The sequence below is a fragment of the Talpa europaea genome, assembly GCF_964194135.1.
Source record: "Talpa europaea genome assembly, chromosome: X".
Lineage (NCBI taxonomy): Eukaryota > Metazoa > Chordata > Mammalia > Eulipotyphla > Talpidae > Talpa > Talpa europaea.
This window is the reverse complement of record NC_140081.1, coordinates 85,693,934-85,715,071: the sequence shown is the minus strand read 5'-3', so window position 1 is coordinate 85,715,071 and position 21,138 is coordinate 85,693,934. Positions and strand designations below refer to the sequence as shown.

The 21,138-nt window shown below is 48.5% G+C and overlaps 1 protein-coding gene across 1 annotated transcript; it reads right to left on the bottom strand.

Moving 5' to 3' along the window:
- Nucleotides 1–7,063: 7,063 nt before the first annotated feature.
- On the bottom strand, nucleotides 7,064–20,571 carry VGLL1 (vestigial like family member 1; the record flags this gene model as incomplete). Its single annotated transcript, XM_084259029.1, has 4 exons — nucleotides 7,064–7,409; nucleotides 8,268–8,327; nucleotides 10,022–10,438; nucleotides 20,370–20,571. 4 exons carry the CDS (start codon nucleotides 20,569–20,571, stop codon nucleotides 7,366–7,368), a joined length of 723 nt encoding a protein of 240 aa, XP_084115155.1. The 3' UTR covers nucleotides 7,064–7,365.
- Nucleotides 20,572–21,138: the final 567 nt, after the last annotated feature.

The following is a 21,138-nucleotide window of genomic DNA, read 5'->3' as shown; positions in this document are numbered from 1 at the left end:
CCGGCCAGGGAGGTAACCCACATGGTGCAGCAGACCTCTCCTGACTCACCCACTGCTCCCCTCAGCAGTGTATTTCAGTCAATCTACCTCTCTGTTCCCCGCTCTGTCTCTGGTGAATCTTCTCCCCCGCTCCCCACCTCTGGCCTGTACCCGAGCTCTTGTACACATAAATAAATAAATCTTTAAATGGCGTTTCAACACACAAATAGGAAAGGACACAAATCTTAAGTGACCAGTTCAATGAACTGTCAGAAAGTGAAAACACATGAGTAATCAGATCAAATTCTAGAACATTACCAGTACCCCCAAGCACCTCTTCCTCTGGCCCCATTTGAAGCCACTACCCATTCTCTCCAAGGGAAACTTCCACTCTTGTTTTCATCATAATGATGGTCTTCCTGTATGTGCTTTTTTTTTTTTTTTTTGCTTATCATGTTCTTTTCCTACTCGTGAGTTGAGAATTTAATTCATTTATTTTTAGTCTTTAATTTTTACTAAAGTAGGTGTTTAGGAGTATGAAATTTCCTCTGGCCACTGATTTAAATGTACCTCATAGATTCTAATAGAATTTTAAGGAACATTATTTTTCAGAAAAATGTGTCATTTCTTTTTTTTTTTAAAGATTTATTTATTTATTTATACAAGCACTGGGTACAGTCAGAAGCACAGGAGGGTGAGAGAATTCACCAGAGCAAGAGCGGGGAACAGAACAAGCAGACCGACGAAATACACTGCTGAGGGGAGCAGCGGGCTGCAGGAGAGGTCTGCGCGCCATGTGGGACCCTCGCTGGTGGCCGGGGATTGAACCGGCGCTGCAGAGGCTGCAGGCAGCTTTGCAGCCCAGCGCTCAACCACTGCGCTACTAGGGGAGGCCCAGAAAAATGTGTCATTTCTAATTTTTCCCCTTTCATCCAAGTTGTTAAATAGGATTTTTTTTAAATTTCCAGATGAAGAGTCCTCTTGTTTTTAGGTTTCATTTTTACATTCTACTTTTATTCCCTTTAGACTCTTGGCATTTCACACCATAGATTTATACTGCCTTTTTTTTTTTCTTTTTTAATCCTGCTACTTCCTCTTTCGGAACTCCAAAGCGTTTCTCTGTTCAGTCAAAAAAAAAAAAAAAAAAAAAGGCAGACTCTTCTGACCGAGAATTGGAAGTTTTTACCATAATTTCCATCATTCTAGAAGTGGCTGAGGTTAAGCCAGTTAGAGTGGACACAGCTCCTCTGCAGTTAAGTTTTGGGACACAAAATCCCAGCCAAAGAGTTGGGAAAGATTGAAAATGTGCCCTGACCCGATTGTCCTTCCCAAAGTGCCTTTCTTGGTCATTAGCAAATAAGAAACAGAAAAGCAGAAAATGAAGATGTCATGCTATTTTATCCAGATGTTGTTTCAACGTATTTTACTTTCCAGCTGCGCCAAGAACATATTCAGAATATTTCCAACGACTCTGCCATTGCCTTCACAACAGGAGCAAATCATTACCAGAAACTGGGTTTTTGTACCATCTAGTGGTGTGTACAAATATAGCTGACATCTTCATATTTTTTTAGGTTCTGTTGGAGAATAGTTGAGGACTCCAGTCACGGGGAAGTGTCTCATAGGTAGGCTATATGTGCTAGGAAATGGTCAGCCCCCTCCCTTTGCTATTGTTATAAGCTCTGGGCCTTGATTCCGCACCTTGTTATAAGTCTGATCAGTTCAGTTTGGAAGATTCTAGATCTGCATTGACTGCAAGAGTAAACGGCAACACTCCAACACTGTCTAACACTGTCAGAGCCAAAGAACAGAAGATGTTCCTCGCCTCCTTCTCGTATGGTTTTCTTTCTTGCACATTGTTAAAAATCTCCAGAACTCTCTAAGGAGATTTTTTTAAACTTTTAAATGCTTGGTAAAATCTTGTTAACCCAACATTAACCATCTTAACCATTTCTTAGGGTTCCTTTAAGTCACATTGTTGTGTAACAGATTTCTAGAACTTTTTATCTTGCAAAAAAGTAAAACTCTGTTCCAGTTAAACCCTTCTCCATCCGCTCTGCCCCTCTAGTAGCCAGTGCTTGTACCCAAAGTAGTAATTTTCATGAAATAAACTGCTCTCACCTCCCCCTCCCCAACAAAAGAATAATTCTGAAGTAGTGATACTTTTATCTTTGGCTAACCAAATCTCAGAACTGAGTTCATGTTTGCCACCATCCCTTCCCACAAGGACTAGGAGCAGAACTTTTGAGACCCTTAAATGCAGAATTCTGGATTCTATAAAAATAATAAGTCAAAGTTAAATTGTTTTTGGGCCTCCCCGGTGGCGCAGCGGTTGAGCGCTGGGTTGCGAAGCTGCCCACAGCCTCTGCAGCGCCGGTTCGATCCCCGCCTGCTCCCCGGCCACCAGAGGAGGGTCCCACATGGCGCGCAGACCTCTCCTGCCGCCCGCTGCTCCCCTCAGCAGTGTGCTTCGGTCCTTCTGCCTGCTCTGCTCTCCCTTCTGGCTCTGGTGAATTCTCTCACCCTCCCGCACTTCTCACTGTACCCAGTGCTTGTATAAACAAATTAATAAATCTTAAAAAAAAAAAAAAACAAAGTTACATTGTTTTTAATTGCAGGACTATATGGAGGAAATGCAAGCTTCACCAGAGAGATACCAGTGGGCTAGTGAAGAGAGCACTTCCCTTGGAGAGGGGAGAGTGGGTTTGGAATGCCGGCTGGGCGAAGTGTCAGAGCAGTGTGCCTGCTAGAGATGGAACATCTTCATCCCTGATCTCTCCGTTGATATATTCTGACTTCACCCCCCATGGGAAGGTATAAGGACTAGGGGCCTTTCAGAGGTGGTTGCATATCAGAGCGGAGCCCTAATAGAAGATTATTTTGTAAAGATGGGGTGCTCATGAGTGGAATAAGTGCCTTTATAAGAGGCCCCACGGAGCTCCTTCACCTTCACCCCTTCTTTCCACCTTGCGAGGACGCACTGAGAAGACAGGTATCCGGGGACTCAGAAGGACATTGTCAGACGCTGGATCTGCTGGTGCCTTGATCTTGGATTTCCAAACTCCAGAACTGTGAGCAATTTCACAGTTTCTATTATTTCTGCCCTCCAGTTTCTGGAACTTTGTTATGACAGCTGAATGGACTAAGACAATGGCCCTGGGGAGAATTATTGAACTTCTCACGGCCTCAGTTTCCCCAACTGTAAGACGGGACTAAACGCCCATATGTTGTGAGGATAAAATGAAGCCCTACACTGTACCGAGCACACAGTGGGTGCTCCGCCAGCGTTCCTCCCCTGTTTCCCCATTTTGGCAGTATGTCCACCTCTCCCCGAGCCTCCGTTTCCTTATCTGCCCATTGGACCGGGTCACCGTGAGGTTCAAAATGTGATAATTCATATGAAAGTAACTTCCTCACAGACACTCAAGAAATGTTTTTGAAAATTTGTTTTATTTTATTTCTACAGAGGTTATACGTCATCGAGGAAAAAATTACTGAATCCAGGTAATTAGCATTTCCCAAAGAAGGTCCTTAACATTTTCCTGAGAAGCACTATTTGTTCTGGCTCATTTAAATAGTTTATCTGTCTGAAAGCGGGGACCTGGCCTAGGTAGCTATTGAGGCTTTGTCTGCCTCCCTGAATGTATGATTCTTTCCAGTCTGACATTTGAAGAAATATGAACTTGAACTCCTAGAACAGATAGAGAGTTGTAAACCAATGTTACCTCACTAATGAATAATGTTAACACACAAAAAATATAACAAAAGAACAAGAGTCGAAGGGAAGAAGGGGCATGGAGTGTCAAGGTCCCTTTTCACTGCTTCAGAATGACACCATTCACACATAACCATTGCTCATTTTTTCTAAAAATGTTCTCCATAAGATACAGTAAAATTATTTTCTCATGAAAGCAACTTCTAAGAACTTTGACTTCTAAAAACCCTGAATAGGGCCTCCCTGGTGGCATACCGGTTCAGCGCTGGGTTGCGGAAGCTGCCCACAGCCTCTGCGGCACCGGTTCGATCCCCGGCTGCTCCCCGGCCACCGGAGGAGGGTCCCACATGGCGCGCAGACCTCTCCTGCCGCCCGCTGCTCCCCTCAGCAGTGTACTTCGGTCCCTCTGCCTGCTCTGCTCTCCGCTCTGGCTCTGGTGAATTCTCTCACCCTCCCGTGCTTCTGACTGTACCCAGTGCTTGTATAAATCAATCAATCAATCAATCAATCAATCTTGTATAAATAAATAAATAAATCTTTTTAAAATAATAAATAAATAAAACACAAGACTGAGTTGGATCTACAAACACCATTTTTGTTTGGAATTCCTAAAAGATAGTCTTTGCTATTACAAGAGAACTGTCACTTTTTTCCATTTTGCCTTTCCAAGACAGGCATCATTCGAGTAGGTGAGAATTTGCAGCCCATTTGAAGAAATTCCAATTCATTCAGGTGGTGAAAGAAAGGACTGGATGAGTTTCGGAGAGGGATGTTAGCTGGTGAGTCAGAGTCAGGTCACTTACCAATTTCTCGATACTGTAGAGGAAGAAGTAAAGATGTGTGGGTGCTAGACCTATTGGGCCCCACCCTTCCAGCTTCAAACCTTGATTGGATCTGCTAATTCCAAGCCCACCTTTGTGTGAGAGAGGGATGGCAGACATCGTGTGTGTTTCATTAGGTGAGTAAAATGTCAGTGAGTCAAAAGCTTTTCAACTTGGTTTTTTGGAAGTGAGATGGGAACCCCAAAAAAGGATGGCTATAGAAAACCAAAAATAGGGCCTCCCTGGTGGCACAAGGTGTTAAGCACAGCACTGTGAAGCTATCCAAGGTCTCTGCAGCACAAGTTCAATCCCCTGCCAGCTAGGGAGCAACCCACATGGCGCAGCAGACCTCTCCTGACTCGCCCACTGCTCCCCTCAGCAGTGTACTACGGTCAATATGCCTGTTCTGCTCCCCACTCTGTCTCCGGTAAGTCCTCTCACCCCCTCATCTCTGGCCTATACACCAATTTCTTTTTATTTTTTTATTTATACAAGAACCCGGGCACAGGCCAGATGCGCAGGAGGGTGAGAGGATTCACCAGAGACAGAGCGGGGAACAGAACAGGCAGACTGACCAAACACACTGCTGAGGGGAGCAGCAGGCACGACAGGAGAGGTCTGCTGCACCACGTGGGACCCTCGCCAGCCGGCTGGGATTGAACTGGCACTGCAGAGGCTACAGACAGCTTCACAGCGCGGCGCTCAGCCGCCTGCACCACCAGGGGAGGCCCTACACCAATTTCTTGTATGCATAAATAAATCTTTTAAAAAATATATTGGTGTGTGGTTAATTAACAGTTAACCTGGGCAAGGGTTGCAGGGATTTATCTGTGTGTGTGACGGGTGTGTGAGTGGTCTCCCAGAGGCGGGGACCTTTTCTTCCCTCCTTATTATCATGGGAAAATTGGTTACTGCTTTCAGCTTTCTTCAAGAGAGAGAGCTTCCAGGCTGGGAGGTTTGCCAGGAAAGGCTATCAGATAGCCCAGTCTTCATCAGATGCCAGCCTTCTTGGAATTATTTTTCCCCAAATAGCATGTAAAGAGCTCAGTTCTGATGGTGTATGTCATCTTCTAACACAGATGAGTCTTTCTAGAGCCAGCCAAGATAAACACACTTGCACAATTATGCATCACAGATGTTAGGACCAGTGTCCACCCTGAACTTCCTCAACCATCACCTGAGACAGAACACACTTTGGAAGGCAAATAACAGACAAAATGTACTAGATAAGTTACCTTTTTTTTTTTTTACTAAATTTAGGAAACATGTAACACACAGGAAAGTGTTCTTTCTTGAGGCAGGAGAATTACTGTGTTACAATTAAGGTCACCAATTCACTGCTGCAAGAGCTGAGGTCTTTATTTACAAAGCAGATGGCAGGGGAAACACCTACCGCCCACCCTGATGCTGAGCCCTGGTAAGCTTACGGGGGAGAGGAATTCAGGTCAGAAACCCGAACTTCAGCACAGGCCCTGCTGCTGGCAGTGACCAAAGGCAGGTCATCTCTCACCTCTAAGCCTCATGTATTATAACATGAAGCAAATGCTAATTGCAGGGTTCTGGGAAGTCTCAATGAGAACATGAATGTGAAAGAACTAAGAACAGAATCCAAAAATGTGAAATTTTATTATTATTCACCCTCTGAATTTACACAGAAGCAAACAAGATAAGGATGGGGTACACTGACAGCAGGGACTTCTGGGGTCACCATAGGGCCAGTACTAAGCTCACACTCAACACAGGGTTGTCAACCAGACTGGAGATGAATAAGGTTAGAGGAATTTGTCATTGAATCTAGAACAATCTGTAGGGGGTGCAAGGCTTGCTTTTCACCTCCCACTCATCTGAGATGCTGTGGTATCCACATGGGTGGTCCCAGTGGTTCTGTGCTGAAAATAAAGTTAATGTTTCCCAGATGTCACAAGCAATGCAAGAGCTAAGGAGAACTTAAGGTTCTTTGTGGAAGCCAGGTGGGCCCTGGTGGAAGGCTGCAAGGAGCCGCCAAGGTCCAGATGAACACTGTGGGGTGCCAGAGGCCAGCCTTCATCCACAGAGTGAGGACAGACAGGAACTCACAACCGCACCTAAGACATTCTGACTACAGAACTGTCTCCGGGTCCAGCCTGGCTATCTTGGCTTGGCTAAGAGAACTAACAAGACTGACTTCCAATAAGTGAGTTCCTAGATTTCTCAGCACTTCCACTTGGAATCACCTTTTTAGCATTGAGGGATCAAATTTTCCAAGTGAAAAGACTTCATTCCTCAGGACCAGCCTTAAATTTGTTCAGCTTCCTCCATGACTTGGAGGATGCAGCAACACCCAGCCTCAACCCGTTCTTAATGGGTCTTGCCCACATCTTTTCATTTTGCTTTGGGCAGAGGCAGGAGTGATGCTCCCCACAGTCTAGGCAAGGTTAGAAAGCGTCAGGCTGGTATCTCTCTATGTGTTTGGAAAAGTGGAGCAACCCCATGAGACCACGTGGTTGGTCTTGGCATGAAAGACCTGCCAATGGAGGGTGAGAGGCTGTGATTTCTAAGGGGGCGGTGGGGGTGGTGAAGAGCGAGAAGGCGGGCCTTAATGGTCCTCCTCCCTGAACAGCTCTTGTCATCATTTCCTAGGCTGGGGATTCACTTAACAAATTTGAAAACTTCTGTCACGGGACTTAGGTGCCAGGGAAGAGAAGTAAACTTTTTTTTTTTTTTTTTTTTTCAGGAAAACAGAAATTTGCTCCTGGCTCAATGCTTTTTAGTGGCAGAAACAGAAAAGGATGGTGACATCTCTCGGCTCTCTGGACTCACAGTAGAAAATCATTCCTTCGGGAAAAGGAATTCTCTTCTTCAAACCGAAATTCAATAAAAGAACAGATCTTTACTTGACTCTGGACGCTGGGTTTCTGAAAGACAGAATAAGCATGATGAGGAGGAAGCTGGCTCTGGGGCCAAATGAAAATAAATCTTTTTTGAAAAATCATTTCTATTTCATCTTTTCCCCGCAGAAACCCTCTGGGGCGGGCAGTATTTTAGTGCATCATTTACAAAATGGGGCAGCTGCGATATGGAGGTTGGGGAATGTGACTTTAGTCCCTGAGGCGAGATGGGGAAGAAAGTTGGGGTTCATTTGAACCCAGGCCATGAAGATGTTCATGTCACCCCACCCAGATCACGCCCCCCTAGAAGTTCACCCTGACACCACCTTCAAATTGAGTGTGGAGCCTAGAGCCCTGACCTTTGGCCTGAGTTGGCATTTTCCCCACCTGCAGCGTCCTCGGTGGCTCCCGTGTTCCACAGTGAAAACAACATCTGGGACAGAACAAACTAATCCTCATGAATTAGTTCATTTTTTCAGTTATCTCAGTTCAGTCCAGCTCAGGTAACAGGACTCTAAATAGAGTTGCTTCTCGCCGGCAGCTCTCCTCAGGAGTGTACTTCGGTCAATCTGCATGTTCTGTTCCCCACTCTGTCTCTGGTGAATCCTCTCACCCCTCACACCTCTGGCCTGTACCCCAGCACTTGTATGCATAAATAAATACATCTTTTAAAATAAATAAATAAATAGAGTTGCTTCTATAACGAAACAAGAGGAAAGAACACTTACAAGATACCAAGTGCCTGGGGGTCTTTAAGACTAAAATAAAACAAATTCTAACCATACAAATACTGAATAGAAATGAGGGTCCTTTCAGCTGCTGGAGACCCTGGTTACTATGCCACCAGCTTCTCCTTCAGTTTATTGTCAGAATACAGATACTTACTTTCACTTGCAAGGCTGGTACTGGCAGGTCCGCGATCTGGGGAGGAATATACTTTCTTATCTAGAAAAATAGAAGAAAACATGATTGGAAATGAAATCTCTGAAACTAGCTTAGAAGAAAATGCCACGTAACCCCCAAAGGGCCCTAGATCACCTGCCCCTCGGTCTTGGACATCTAGCATATTTTCTCATCAGATGCTACAAAAACCAAAAGCTTTTAAGGCCCATTGAGCCTTGTTCCCGCCTCACAGGCAGTATTTCGGAGGAAGGGCCGCCAACCTCCAACAGACTCTGGACTGTCAGTCACCAACTAATATGACTAATGGCAATGCTAGGAGGAGTTTGAACTTGCAACCATAGAGACTTCACGGATGCACATTTGTCTTAGGCTGTGTTTACAGATTTTGAGAACAGGATGATGGCTACATTGGAGCTGTGCCGTGAGGTGCCTGGCGTGTCATAGATGCTCACTGCATCTTCGCTGAATTGGATTTGAACTGTACAGAGTTGTCATGTTTGGGAGGCGATGACTTGAACCATCTGTGTTCTAAGCAACTGTTGAAACAGGGGCCTGCAATGTGTATGCACAGGCGCAGACACAAACACAGTTGGCTGAATTTTCCCTCTGAATGCAATAGGAACAGATTTTCTTTAAAAAAACACAAGGTGGGAATTTTCATAGGTTGCCCAAGCATATTTTTATGATTTACTCTTTTAAAGCTACATTCCCAGTCAAAGTTTGGAAATGACAGAGTGGTATTTTAATGGGCAATTTGGTTCTGATATTTGGATGGAGCACAGTGCCTGCCTTAAGCAGGCTATGCTGAACAGGCCCTTTGTGGACTCTATACTTAGTGCAGAGTAAAGGCAACTTCCAGTAATTTCTTTCAGGCCCCGAGTGCTAGAACCACAGCTGTGTATGGCCTAGGGAACTGTAAAGCAAATTCACCCAGAGGCACTGAATGCCAGAGAATGCAGACTTGGCCCCAGAACCCATAAAACATGAATGCTATGACCATTCTCTCATAGGAAGACAAACCTTGTAGCAGAGTAAGTTTTGGGGGAAGTATACTTCAGGCCAATTTTGCCCCACCCTTTTACAAGGAAGGGAGTCTTGTGGTTTTGATGGGTATTTTACATGTAGCAGACACCGATGAAACATTTGTTGGCTGAGGGAGGGCATGAGGGAAGAAGTGAATGAGCCTCAGGGAATTTTCTTTCAGGGAAGGATGGAGGGCAGAGGGCAGGAGTAGCCCAGTGTGCAGGCACCAGCCCGCAGGCACCTTGAGAGGCTCCAGGCAGCAATGGGGCTGGCACTGAAATGCCTCTGAATGTTACTGTATGGAGCGGGTGGTTGTTATAGTCTGTCCTTGCTTGTGCCCAGGAGCCTGGCATCCACTAGATGTGCAAGTAGTCAGCCTGTTTGGAGGCTAGAATTTGAGCCTACAGTGTGTCTCAGAGTTCTGTCTTACAGGTAGCAGCCCATGGTTTTCTAGGGTTACGTCCAAATAAACAAACAGACTGGGGTGAAGGTTCTGGGCCAAGTCCACGTGGCCCCCCCTTTGGTCCTTGAACTGGGAATGCCCATGACGCAGCCTACAGAAGAGCTTGGCATATACAAGCACAACATTCTGTCCCGCGGAGCCCCATATCTGGAGTGGCAGCAATGGCCTCGGCACCCCACCGCACACCAACGCACACTCAACCACAACCAATCAGAGGCAGTCCTCCAAGCACCTGGAGGCCCTTCCTTACAGTGAGCGAAGCTGTGAGGCAGATTGAAGAGCACCCCCGCGCTTCCGGCAATCTGGGCCGAGTTGTAATCCTCCCAGGAGGTGGGTTCCTGAGGAAGGGCTAGGCATCGGTCTTGCTGGAGGAGACTTAGGAAGGGCTCATAGTTCTCGTCCTGCTGAGGATCTGGAAGCAGGTGCCCCTCAGAAAAGGCCGGAGGGTAGCCAGGCTCTGGGGAGCCAGGGCTGGCTGCGGAGAACGACCACAGCTCCTCATGCTGGTTGGAAGGGCTCTCGGTCAGGGGCATCAGGAACGGCTCCGTGGCAGCGGAACCAAACCCTTCCAAGCTGCAGTTGGCGGCACCATTTTCAAAAGATACTTCTGGCTGTGGCTTCGTCCACTGAGAAGAGAAACGCCATTGATTGGGAGGCATGTCACTATCTGGGAAGAGAAGATTTAGAAGACACGTGAGGTGTGTGTTGCTTTCAAACTAGAGGTAGCTTGTTTTTCTGGTTAACACATGCTATTTTTGTAGTGTGGAGAAAACACAGAAAAGGTTAAAGGACAAAGCATTCTGCGCATCTATCTAGAGACCGCCCCTGTGGACCAGTAGGTCGGCTCCTTTCTAGAATTTGCTTCTTCTTGTGTATGTGTTGTTGTCACATCATGTACTGTTTTTTTTTTTTTTTTTTTTTTTTTTGTTTATACAAGCACTGGGTGCAGTCAGAAGCCGGGAGGGTGAGAGAATTCACCAGAGCCAGAGCGGGGAGCAGAGCAGGCAGAAGGACCGAAGCACACTGCTGAGGGGAGCAGCGGGCGGCAGGAGAGGTCTGCGCGCCATGTGGGACCCTCCTCCGGTGGCCGGGGAGCAGCCGGGGATCGAACCGGCGCTGCAGAGGCTGCGGGCAGCTTCGCAACCCAGCGCTCAACCGCTGCACCACCGGGGAGGCCCCATGTACTGTTTTTAAGGCTGCTTCCACATGGTTAAGATATTGAGACTGTTCTCCCCTAGCGGTGAAGAGGAGCGGCAGCAGCACTGTGACTACAGAGTATTCCCGCAGAAGGGCAGCGACGTGGCCTGGTGGTTACTGTCATTTCTGTACTTATAGGAACAACACTGTTCCGAGCATCTTTGTATGTACATCTTTGCATCCCTGTCCAACGGGTTCTTCAAGGAAACGGCTAGAAATAGGATTGCTTGATTAAACGTAATTTGTGTTGGGTCATTGCTGTCATTTCACTTTACAGCTGGTGTTTTCAATACACTTAAGAGGAGGGCGCCTAGGAAGAACTTTCTGAAGGGTTTCACGCTTGCCTATATCAGCCACTCACGCAAGTCTAGGGATTGAAAACCCATTTTCAAGAAGGATCTGGACATGAGAACATTAAGAAACTGGACCCGGCCTCCCCTGGTGGCGCAGCAGTTGAGCACTGGGCTGCGAGGCTGCCCGCAGCCTCTGCAGCGCCAGTTCGATCCCCGGCCTCCGGGCGAGAGTCCCACATGGCGCGCAGACCTCTCCTGCCGCCCACTGCTCCCCTCAGTAGTGTGCTTCGGTCCTTCTGCCTGCTCTGCTCCCCGCTCTGGCTCTGGTGAATTCTCTCACCCTCCCGCGCTTCTGACTGTACCCAGTGCTTGGATAAATAAATAAATATATAAATAAATCTTAAAAAAAAAAAAAAAAGAAAAAGAAACTGGACCACGGTAGCCAGAGCACATTAACCAAGCAGGGATGCGAGCTGAAGCAGTGACTGCTCAAAGCAAGGGATGGCTCCGTCTCTTCTGGCAAAGTTCTTGTGGACTGGCCGATGGGGTGGCGACTTCTTGGGTCTCACAGACACTAACCTACTTGTGCCTATTATTGAGGTTAAATCTGGGTTCTCAAAAAGTCTCGGATAGTTCCAGACATGGCTGGATGCTTTCCCCATTCTCTACAAGCACTCAGGCCAGAGAGGAGGGAGAGAGCACCGGCAGACGGTGCTCAGCATCTGCAGCCTCTCATTGATCCAAACGAATGGAGGGGGTGTAGGCATGGAGACAGGGCGATGGGGGCGATGGGGACGATCCCGTGCACGGGTTCCCTTACCCTCCACTCGTGACTCTCCCAGCTCTCCTGAATGTTCTGTTGGACTCGATTGCCAGCAGGAGAAAAACATCTGAGCGGCCTGCGGAGTGACACTGGGAGGCCCCCGCCCACCACCATCTGCAATATAGATGATAACAGCAAAATAAGTCCAGTCCCGCAAGGCAAAGACCTTCAGCCCAACATTTCATATTGTTCACAATGAGTGATGGGCAATGATTGTCTTCTTTTAATGAAAACCAGAACAAGGGAACATATATTGAGATTTGTTCCTAAGGATGAAAGCTGCTTTTAAAAACGGGTATCTGCAGACCAGTCGCCATTCAGGGTCACTGTGCACAAACAGAGCGATTAAGCTGACTTAGTAAAATTGCTGCCGAGTTTCCTATTGAATGAGGGTACTGCACGTCCTAAGCACAAATTGGAAGCAATGTGTAGCCTCTGACAGCTGGGCAGTTCCTATCTGCACTGGCCTTTCGGATCTCATCCCTACGACCTGGGCACTGAATGCTTGAAATGTGGAAGGCAGGGTCCCAGCATGCTTGTAATATTTCCTTTAAGTGCTTCCCTTCCAGAATTCTCTAAAATGTGAAGGGGAGCGGGTGGTGTGCCACATCCAACCCTTAGACAAAGTCTGTAAATTCTGCCTTCCAAATAGCTCCACTTCTCCCCACCTCCACAGCTATCACCTTGTCCCTGCAGCCACCCTCTCCCCCCACCTCCTGCATTTTTACAGTAGCCCCTAATCTGCCTCCCTGCTTCTGCCCTGGCTCCCCCTCAGTCTCTTTACCAGAGAGCTGTCACAATGATGTGGCTGAAATGCAAGGCGAAGCCTATCACTCTTCTGTTCCAAACCCTCCAAGAGCTTCCCATCTCACTTGGAGTGGAATCCAAAGTCCTTCTTGGAAACCCGCCTATCTTGGGCCCTGTTATCTTCCTGATCTCAGCGTCCCACAGCTTGCCACCTCAGTCCACCCGGTCTCACCTCCAGCTATTTGTGCAACAGGCCAAGTACAGTCCTGCCTCAGGCCCTTTGCACCTCCTCTGCCCTCTCCCTGAAAGGCTCCTTGCCAGATAACTGCATGACTTCCCCTTTCTTCATTCCAGTCTCCATCGGAATGTCACCTCTGCAGACAGGCCTCCTCTGAGCCTACTGAAGCAATAGTAGCCTGCCCTGTCTATCTTCTTACTCTGTTTTGTTTATCTTCTCAGCATTTGTCACCACTGGGCATGTGACACAGTTACATGTGTCCTGCTTATCTCCCCACCCCCGCCGCCCCAGCCTCTGAATTCCAGGGCAGCGGGGATGTGCTCTGTTTATTGCTGCTTTCCAAGCACCTGGAGCCCATGCTTGACAAGTGGAACACTTAGGAAATACAGCCTGAAGGAGTGACATTGTAACTCACTATGGATGGGAGCACGTGGGGAGGCACTGAGTATCCCAAACCCGAATTCACAGCACCCTAAGGGGACGGCAGTCTGGGAATTGACCTTTCCAGTCCAGGCTTGTGTCAGTTTCCCGGGGAGTGGACACCTGTTGGTGGATCACTCTCTCAGGCTTCGTGGGCCGCCTGCTCCAGCAGTCAGGCCCATGGAAACTGTGACCTGATGAAGGACCCTAAGCCACAGCCTCAAGGTTCAAGGTTTCAGCAGCTGCTGCCAGAAGGGACCCAGATAACACTTTCTGACTCAAGTTTCTCCTTTTAGTTACCTCTGGGTCTGAGGGGGAGCCCCAGGGAAGACTGCTGCTCTTCCAAACCCCCAACTACATGAACAAATGGAGAGCAGGTGAGGAAAGCTCTGCTTCTGGACACGCAGGGCAGGCTGGGTTTTAGGTTGAGCAGGAACACGAAAGTGTCTCTCCCACACACTCCCACCCTGGACACAGTGGCCGCCGCTTAGTCCCAGCCGCGACTCTGGAATACCCGAGGAGGCTGGTGCTCTAGGTCCTGTTCAGAAAGTGCTAGTCCCCATTTCCAACTCTGCCCCTTCAGGGAGAAAGTGCCAGGCCATCCCCCAGCCCAGTCTCCTAAGCCAAGCCAGCGACAGTCCACACCTGCCCTTCTGAGGGCCTCTGAAACCTCCTGAATGCATCTCCAAGCACTGAAGGCTGCCTCCACCCCCAGGACCCTTTCCAAAAGCCTAGTTAAAAGGATACTCGTGTCATTAAAATGACTTAATGGCATGAACAGATCAATACAGCTTAATGCCGACTGGCTTAATGTCGACTGGAAAAAAGAGTCACAACCCATGACATACAAAAATATCACGTTGTAAAACTCATGTCTGTAGAAATGCACATGTGGCTTCGGGTCCTGGGTGCTTATCAGTATTTTCTAAATTTTCAAAAATTAACGTTTTTGAAGTAAAAACTGGATCAGTGACTCCAAGTCGGAGCTGTGAAAGATGGAGCCCTAATTGCAGGATGTCCTTCCGTCCTTCCTTCTCCTGCCCGCCCCCCATTCTCGCCTGTCATGCAAAGCCTGCTTGCCGATGAAGTGGACACCCAGAATGCCCAGAACATGCGAACACATGCCCGCATCCAGCAACAGGAAGGTCCAGCCTGCAGCAGCCCAGGCCACCGACATTGGCTCACCCCTCTCTGCCTCCTTGGCAGGTGGCACTAGCCCCGCACTCATTCAGCCCAGGAACAAAGAGGACAGCCTTTGTATTAGCTAAGGTTGCAGTAACACCAGAGACAGAACAATGGCTCACAGGGGACCATCTTGGTCTTGGGCACCCGGGGGCCCGCTCAGGTCCCCTCTCTCTTTCACTGTCACCTTCCCAGGGTCCCTCGTCTCTGCAGGTTCGTTTTCCCAACTGGAAGTGGAGATGAAATACAGAACATGTGCCAGCATTTTAAAAGTTGGATAAGTAAGAGCTCAGGATCTGGAACCAAATCAATCCAGCTGAGAACATGCTGGCAGCCCCTTACTAGATGTGGGATCTTGGGCAAGTCACTGGGATGCCTGAGCCTCAGTTTCCAGAAAAATAGGTGAGATTTAACCTTTCTGTCAGTATGAGGTTCAATGAAGTAATCGGTCAGACCGCCCCTAGCATTACAATGTCACTAGTAATTATCCTGTGCGCATTAACCCTCTCGTCATCATGGTGACAGGGTCTGCAATGGGCTCCTCAAAGGCAGGGGACAGTGGAACAGACTAGAGACTGGCTCTGACATGTGACTGCTCTGGGTAGCCATCTCTATCACTCACTGGCTGTGTGACCCATCTTTTCTCACTTAGCCTCTCTGGGCTGCATGTTCTACTCTGTAAAAGCAAGACTATAGATACTCATTGGAAGGTGTACTTCATGAGGTAAAATACACATACAGGAAACACACAGCTGAAGTGGCAGCGAAGAATTTGCAAACTGGGTGGCAAGGACTGAGATCAAGGACTAGAACATCATAGCCTCCCTGGCAGCCCCTCCTGTCCCTTTCCAGTCACTACCCCTCCCCCCAAAGGTCACCTCTCTCCTGTCTCCTAACACCATTGATTCAGTGTGTGTGTCTTTGACCTTTGTAGATCACAGTGGATTTTGAGGACTAGAGCAAATGCAGAAATAGTGGTAGTGTCTGGGGGAGAGGGAGTCTCAATATACGTGGGTGCAGATTCTGCTTCCCCCTTACTGGAAGGAAAGCTGTGAAGTTGTTGGTAGTCACAGGACCATAAGTGACTGGTGTGGCTACATCATATCGATATTCACACTAAAAAGGAACCACAGACAACACAGACACACACACACACTGGATTATGCGGGAGTCGGGGAGAGGAAATGCTGAGGTGTCACTTTCTCTCAGCAGGCCTGGGTCTGGGCTCAGGGATCAGGCTCAAGGTTGGGAAAGGAAGAATCTGGGGTGAGATGTGCCCGAGGGCTGTGTCTCCCCCCAAAATGGTAACACCCGAAGCTTCTCAAGTTCCATCCTCTAAAAATCCCCAGTGACCTTTTAAAAGGGCTGGGCTGCAAGGCTGCCCGCAGCCTCTGCAGCACCGGTTCGTTCCCGGGCCGCCGGCGAGGGTCCCACCAAAAAAAAAAAAAAAAAGAAAGAAAATAAATAAAAGGGAGATAGATAATTCAAAGAAATCTTCACCCTGTGTTTTCTTTTCTGAAGTACAGCCAGTATAAATTAGACCTAAGTAAATAAAAACATAACTTTGATTAGGGCAAAGCAGCCAGGAAATTGGATGGCATTTCCTAGTCAACGGGGCCTCTGCTTTTGGACTTTGCATATTGACTTGACAAAGTGCTCTTAGAATATTCGAGATTCGGCTGTGGGAACCCATGAATGAGAGCTTGTTTTCAGCCTGGCTTCACTGGGGCCAGGCAGCCTGGACTGCAGGGGTGAGAGGACACTAACGGTCAGTAATGAAAGGCCACTTTATGGACATCCCGCCATTTTCCAAGCTGCAATGTACCTCACATAACACCGCCGGTGAGAACTGCTAGGGACAAGTTTTCTTTCATGGGGCCCTCCCCTAAGGCAGCAGAGCTTGTGAGACGCTCCCTCATAACTGTGATGACCTTGTGGACAGGCCTCCATCTGCTCAGTCAGCCATACAAATATTTGCCTCATATTCTGTGAGAGAGACAGTGTCTTCACAGCCAAAGGATCTGTGTGATCCTCACAGGGAAAATGCAACAGCCAGGAAGGTAGGTGAAGAAGAAAGCTGCCTCCCTGGCCTGGGAGGGCTGGCTTGGGCCAGAAACAGAGCCATGTCCAAGTTTCCTTAGTGGGCAGGGAAGCCACAGGATACAGAGGGAAGTCAGATGGCTTAGGAAATGGTACCGCTGACAGCACAAGTCCCTGGATAACAAGGCCAGCTGCTCTATGATTCTGTTTTGAATCTGGGCCCTCCTCACTCATATCCACTCTACTCATTGTAAAACGCCTGTCAAGCCCAGTACCACTGCCTCACAAATGACTAGGCCCACATAGCACGCACTTCCTATGTGCCACTTGATGTGTTCCCTCAAGGACTCCTACAGTGAAATACTCACTTTCAGAGATGAGGAAAGTGACGAAAAAAGAGGTGAAGTGACATGCCCAGAGATTTCACTGCTAATAAATGGTGGAGTTGGCCTGACCACTGGCTACCTGGTTCAACAGTCATAAGCACATGAAACTCCCTCTCCACAGTGACTCCGCCTGTGGCAGAAAACACCCTGTGATCCCAACCACATTTCACTCCTTTAGGCTCTATTCCCTAAGTGCCTTCCAGGTGCCTGGAAAGCAGCATAAAACAGAGCACATTCTTGCTGCCCTAGAATTCAGAGGCTGGGGTGGTGGGAGGAGCCAACAGGACAAGTGTAAATATATCACACAGTGACAAACGCTAAGAAGATAAACAAAACAGAGTAAGAAGATAGACAGGGCAGGCTACTGTTGCTTCAGTAGGCTCAGAGGAGGCCTGTCTGCAGAGGTGACATTCCGATGGAGACTGGAATGAAGAAAGGGGAAATCATGCAGTTATCTGGCAAGGAGCCTTTCAGGGAGAGGGCAGAGGAGGTGCAAAGGGCCTGAGGCAGGACTGTACTTGGCCTGTTGCACAAATAGCTGGAGGTGAGACCGGGTGGACTGAGGTGGCAAGCTGTGGGACGCTGAGATCAGGAAGATAACAGGGCCCAAGATAGGCGGGTTTCCAAGAAGGACTTTGGATTCCACTCCAAGTGAGATGGGAAGCTCTTGGAGGGTTTGGAACAGAAGAGTGATAGGCTTCGCCTTGCATTTCAGCCACATCATTGTGACAGCTCTCTGGTAAAGAGACTGAGGGGGAGCCAGGGCAGAAGCAGGGAGGAAGATTAGGGGCTACTGTAAAAATGCAGGAGGTGGGGGGAGAGGGTGGCTGCAGGGACAAGGTGATAGCTGTGGAGGTGGGGAGAAGTGGAGCTATTTGGAAGGCAGAATTTACAGACTTTTTCCAGGGGTTGGCTGTGGGGTAGGAGATAAAGGAGTTAAACCTGAGTCCTAGCAATTGCAAGAAAGCAGCTGCGAGTTTTTGAGATGGACAGACAGCAGACAGAGGGAAGACTTAAGAGTTGGGTTTAAGGAGAGGGAAGAGCACAAGGGACTATGGCAACAAGCGAATATTGTACAAAAATGAACAGTGATGGGCCTCCCCGGTGGCGCAGCGGTTGAGCGCTGGGCTGTGAAGCTGCCCGCAGCCTCTGCAGCACTGGTTCGATCCCTGGCCGCCCGGGGAGGGTCCCACATGGCGCGCAGACCTCTCCTGCTCTGCTCTCCCCTCTGGCTCTGGTGAGCCTCACCCTCCCGCCTCTGAGTGTACCCAGTGCTTGTACAAATAAATAAATAAATCTTTTAAAAAAAAAATGATGTAAAATATATATAAATACTTAAAAAAAAAGATCTGAGCTTAGAACTTGCTTTGTGGGAGAGTTCTCTTTAATGTGAAGTAGGAAGGCATAAAATGGGGACTGGATTGAAGGTCCTCACAAGGGGATTGTTGAATCCCTGCCAGTGTATTTACAACTAAATCAATGAAACCAAGCGCTGATGTGGGTACACTTTATGCAGAAGAACCTGGAGTTTTTGACCCTCAAAGAGAGCAAGTTCAGAGTCTCAGAATCCCACTTGCCACATTTACAGGCTCTTAACACAGGTCGGTGCCCCAGATGACTCCAGATCAGTCTCCCTGCTCTGAAGCACCCAGCGTGTTCTTAGATATGGCCTCCTGCTCCCCTCCACCCCTGGCGCCCATTTTAACAGTCAGCTCCACATCCTTTCTTTCTGATCTGCGGGTACCACACCCTCTTCCACAGGTTTACTTAACTCACAAGACTCTCAGAAAATCACTTGACTGGAAAAATAATTTCTAGGAGAGAAGTAAATCCTGCAAAGGTGAGTACAGCAGTCACACACAAACTCACACACAAACTCCAGACCTCAAGAGTAAAGCCAGAGAGGTGGTGGCAGAAAACAGGGGAGTTCTTGCCTGAGAGTGAGGACCCCACCAGGAGGCCCTTACCTCCTCCTAGCAGGGGAGCGAAGCACTCAACAGGGCTCAGCCACAGCACAAAGCTCCAGTCAAGCCTTGGTCTACCTGCACATAAGCTGCCAGAGTGACTTTCTGAGGCCCTGCAGGCCTACGGCATGGGGTCCTTGGACACTTTTAGGAACCCACGAAAATCTTTTATTATCTTTGGAAATCAGGGTGGGGGAAAGAATATTGATCATGCTAAAGAATATATAAAAATGAATCCAGCCTGGATTAGTTTCATTCACTCACAAATTGGCCATTTACATATTTGTAGTGAAGGCAGGACCTGTGTAGGCCAATGCTTGGGGGGCAGACTACACCCCAGGAGTTTAATTGTGATGGCTTTCTCCAAACCTAGACATTTCAATGAATGTATTCTGACAGCGCTCTCTGGAAGCAACCGTTTTGGAGATCTAAGAATGCTTATTTTAAGACAAATGACCAACAGGCCTCCCTGGTGGCGCAGGCAGTTGAGCGCAGCGCTGTGAAGCTGTCCACAGCCTCTGCAGTGCCAGTTCAATGCCCGCCGGTCGCGGAGCAACCCACATGGCGAGGCAGACCTCTCCTGTCTCACCCGCTGCTCTCCTCAGCAGTGTATTTCGTCAGTCTGTCTGTTCTGTTCCCTGCTCTGTCTCTGGTGAATCCTCTCATCCTCCCGCATGTCTGGCCTGTACCCCAGTTCTTTTATAAATAAATAAAATCTTAAAAAAAAAAAAAGGAAAGAAAAATGACCCAACAGTGCATGGAACAGACCCTGCAGCTAGTGCTAAGGGTGGGGAGTGATGAGATTTCTCCTGTCCCTCCAGCCCCGCCCTCACCCACCAGCTCGTCCCCTAGGAAGTCCCATCAGGGAAGGGCTTTTCAGTTGAGGAATCCTTTGTGCCGCAGCCCGGGCAGGCCAATGGGGAGTGGCGCCCAGCTGCAGCCACAGTAATAGTCACAGTGATAATAGCTAACAGTTTGGGAATTATAATCATAATAACGCTGATAATAGCGAACATCTTGGGAATTCTAATCACAATAACCATGATAACAGCAAAGAGTTTGGGAGCTCTGTTGTGTACTAACCCTTGAACCCAGCGTTTAATACAATCGAGGACTTAATGAAGTAGGTAAACCAACTTGATGAAACCATGTCCATTTCCACTTTAAACTTCTTAGAAGGGGGCATGGCTTCCCACCAGACAGTGTGACTTGCCTTCAGCAAATGCACCCATCTGAGGGCATCGGAGCCCTGGTCTTGTAGTCACAGCCAGAAGGGAACCCCAGCCTCCTCCCTCCCGGCACGCTCACCATTTTTCAGGATCACATCTTCACTCGGACTCAAGGGGCTCGCTCCCTGGGGGCTCTTGACATTGCCCAGAGCTCTGGAGAAGTGTTCATCCACTACGCTGCTGATGTCCCCTTGGAAATAGGTGAAAATGACGCACCGGGAATTCCACTCAGTCTTTATGGGCTTCTGTGTCTGGAGGGCAGCGTTCCTCATTTCTTCCATGGTGGGGGGCACAGGTGAGAGCTGCGGAGCAAATGTATGATTTACGGGTGCTGCTCGGTTCCCAGGTGGCTTGGAGAGGAGCGGCATGGGGGGGGGGGCAGGCGGTTCGCCCCCGCCGGGCACAGGCTCTCACGAGGGCTCCAGGGAGCCACCAAGCTCCGGAGCAGTTCGTGGCCAGCTCAACAACAATGCTGTGCTGGTCTGAGAACCAGCTGAGACTCTTGTGTGACCCGCGTTCAGGGAACAGACCGACCTGTAGGAAGCACACAAGGGGCCCTCGCCTGCAGATGAGAATTACCTGGCAACAGAATGGGGAGAGCCTCCGGAGATGGGGGGAAAAGACCTTCAGGGCAAATAGCAGAGTTGCTTGCCTTCTGGGGAAATGCCTTCCCGCTCCAGAGGCCAGAGCCTAGATCCACCCAGAACTACAGACACATCCCTCTGGGCAAAGTTATGTGCTCCCCGGAGACCTTGACTAAGCGACCTGTGGGTTCTTGACCATTTCCCTTTTCCTGAGAAACATTGCTTCCATCTTGACCGCTGCCAGGCAAGAGAATAAACCAGCAA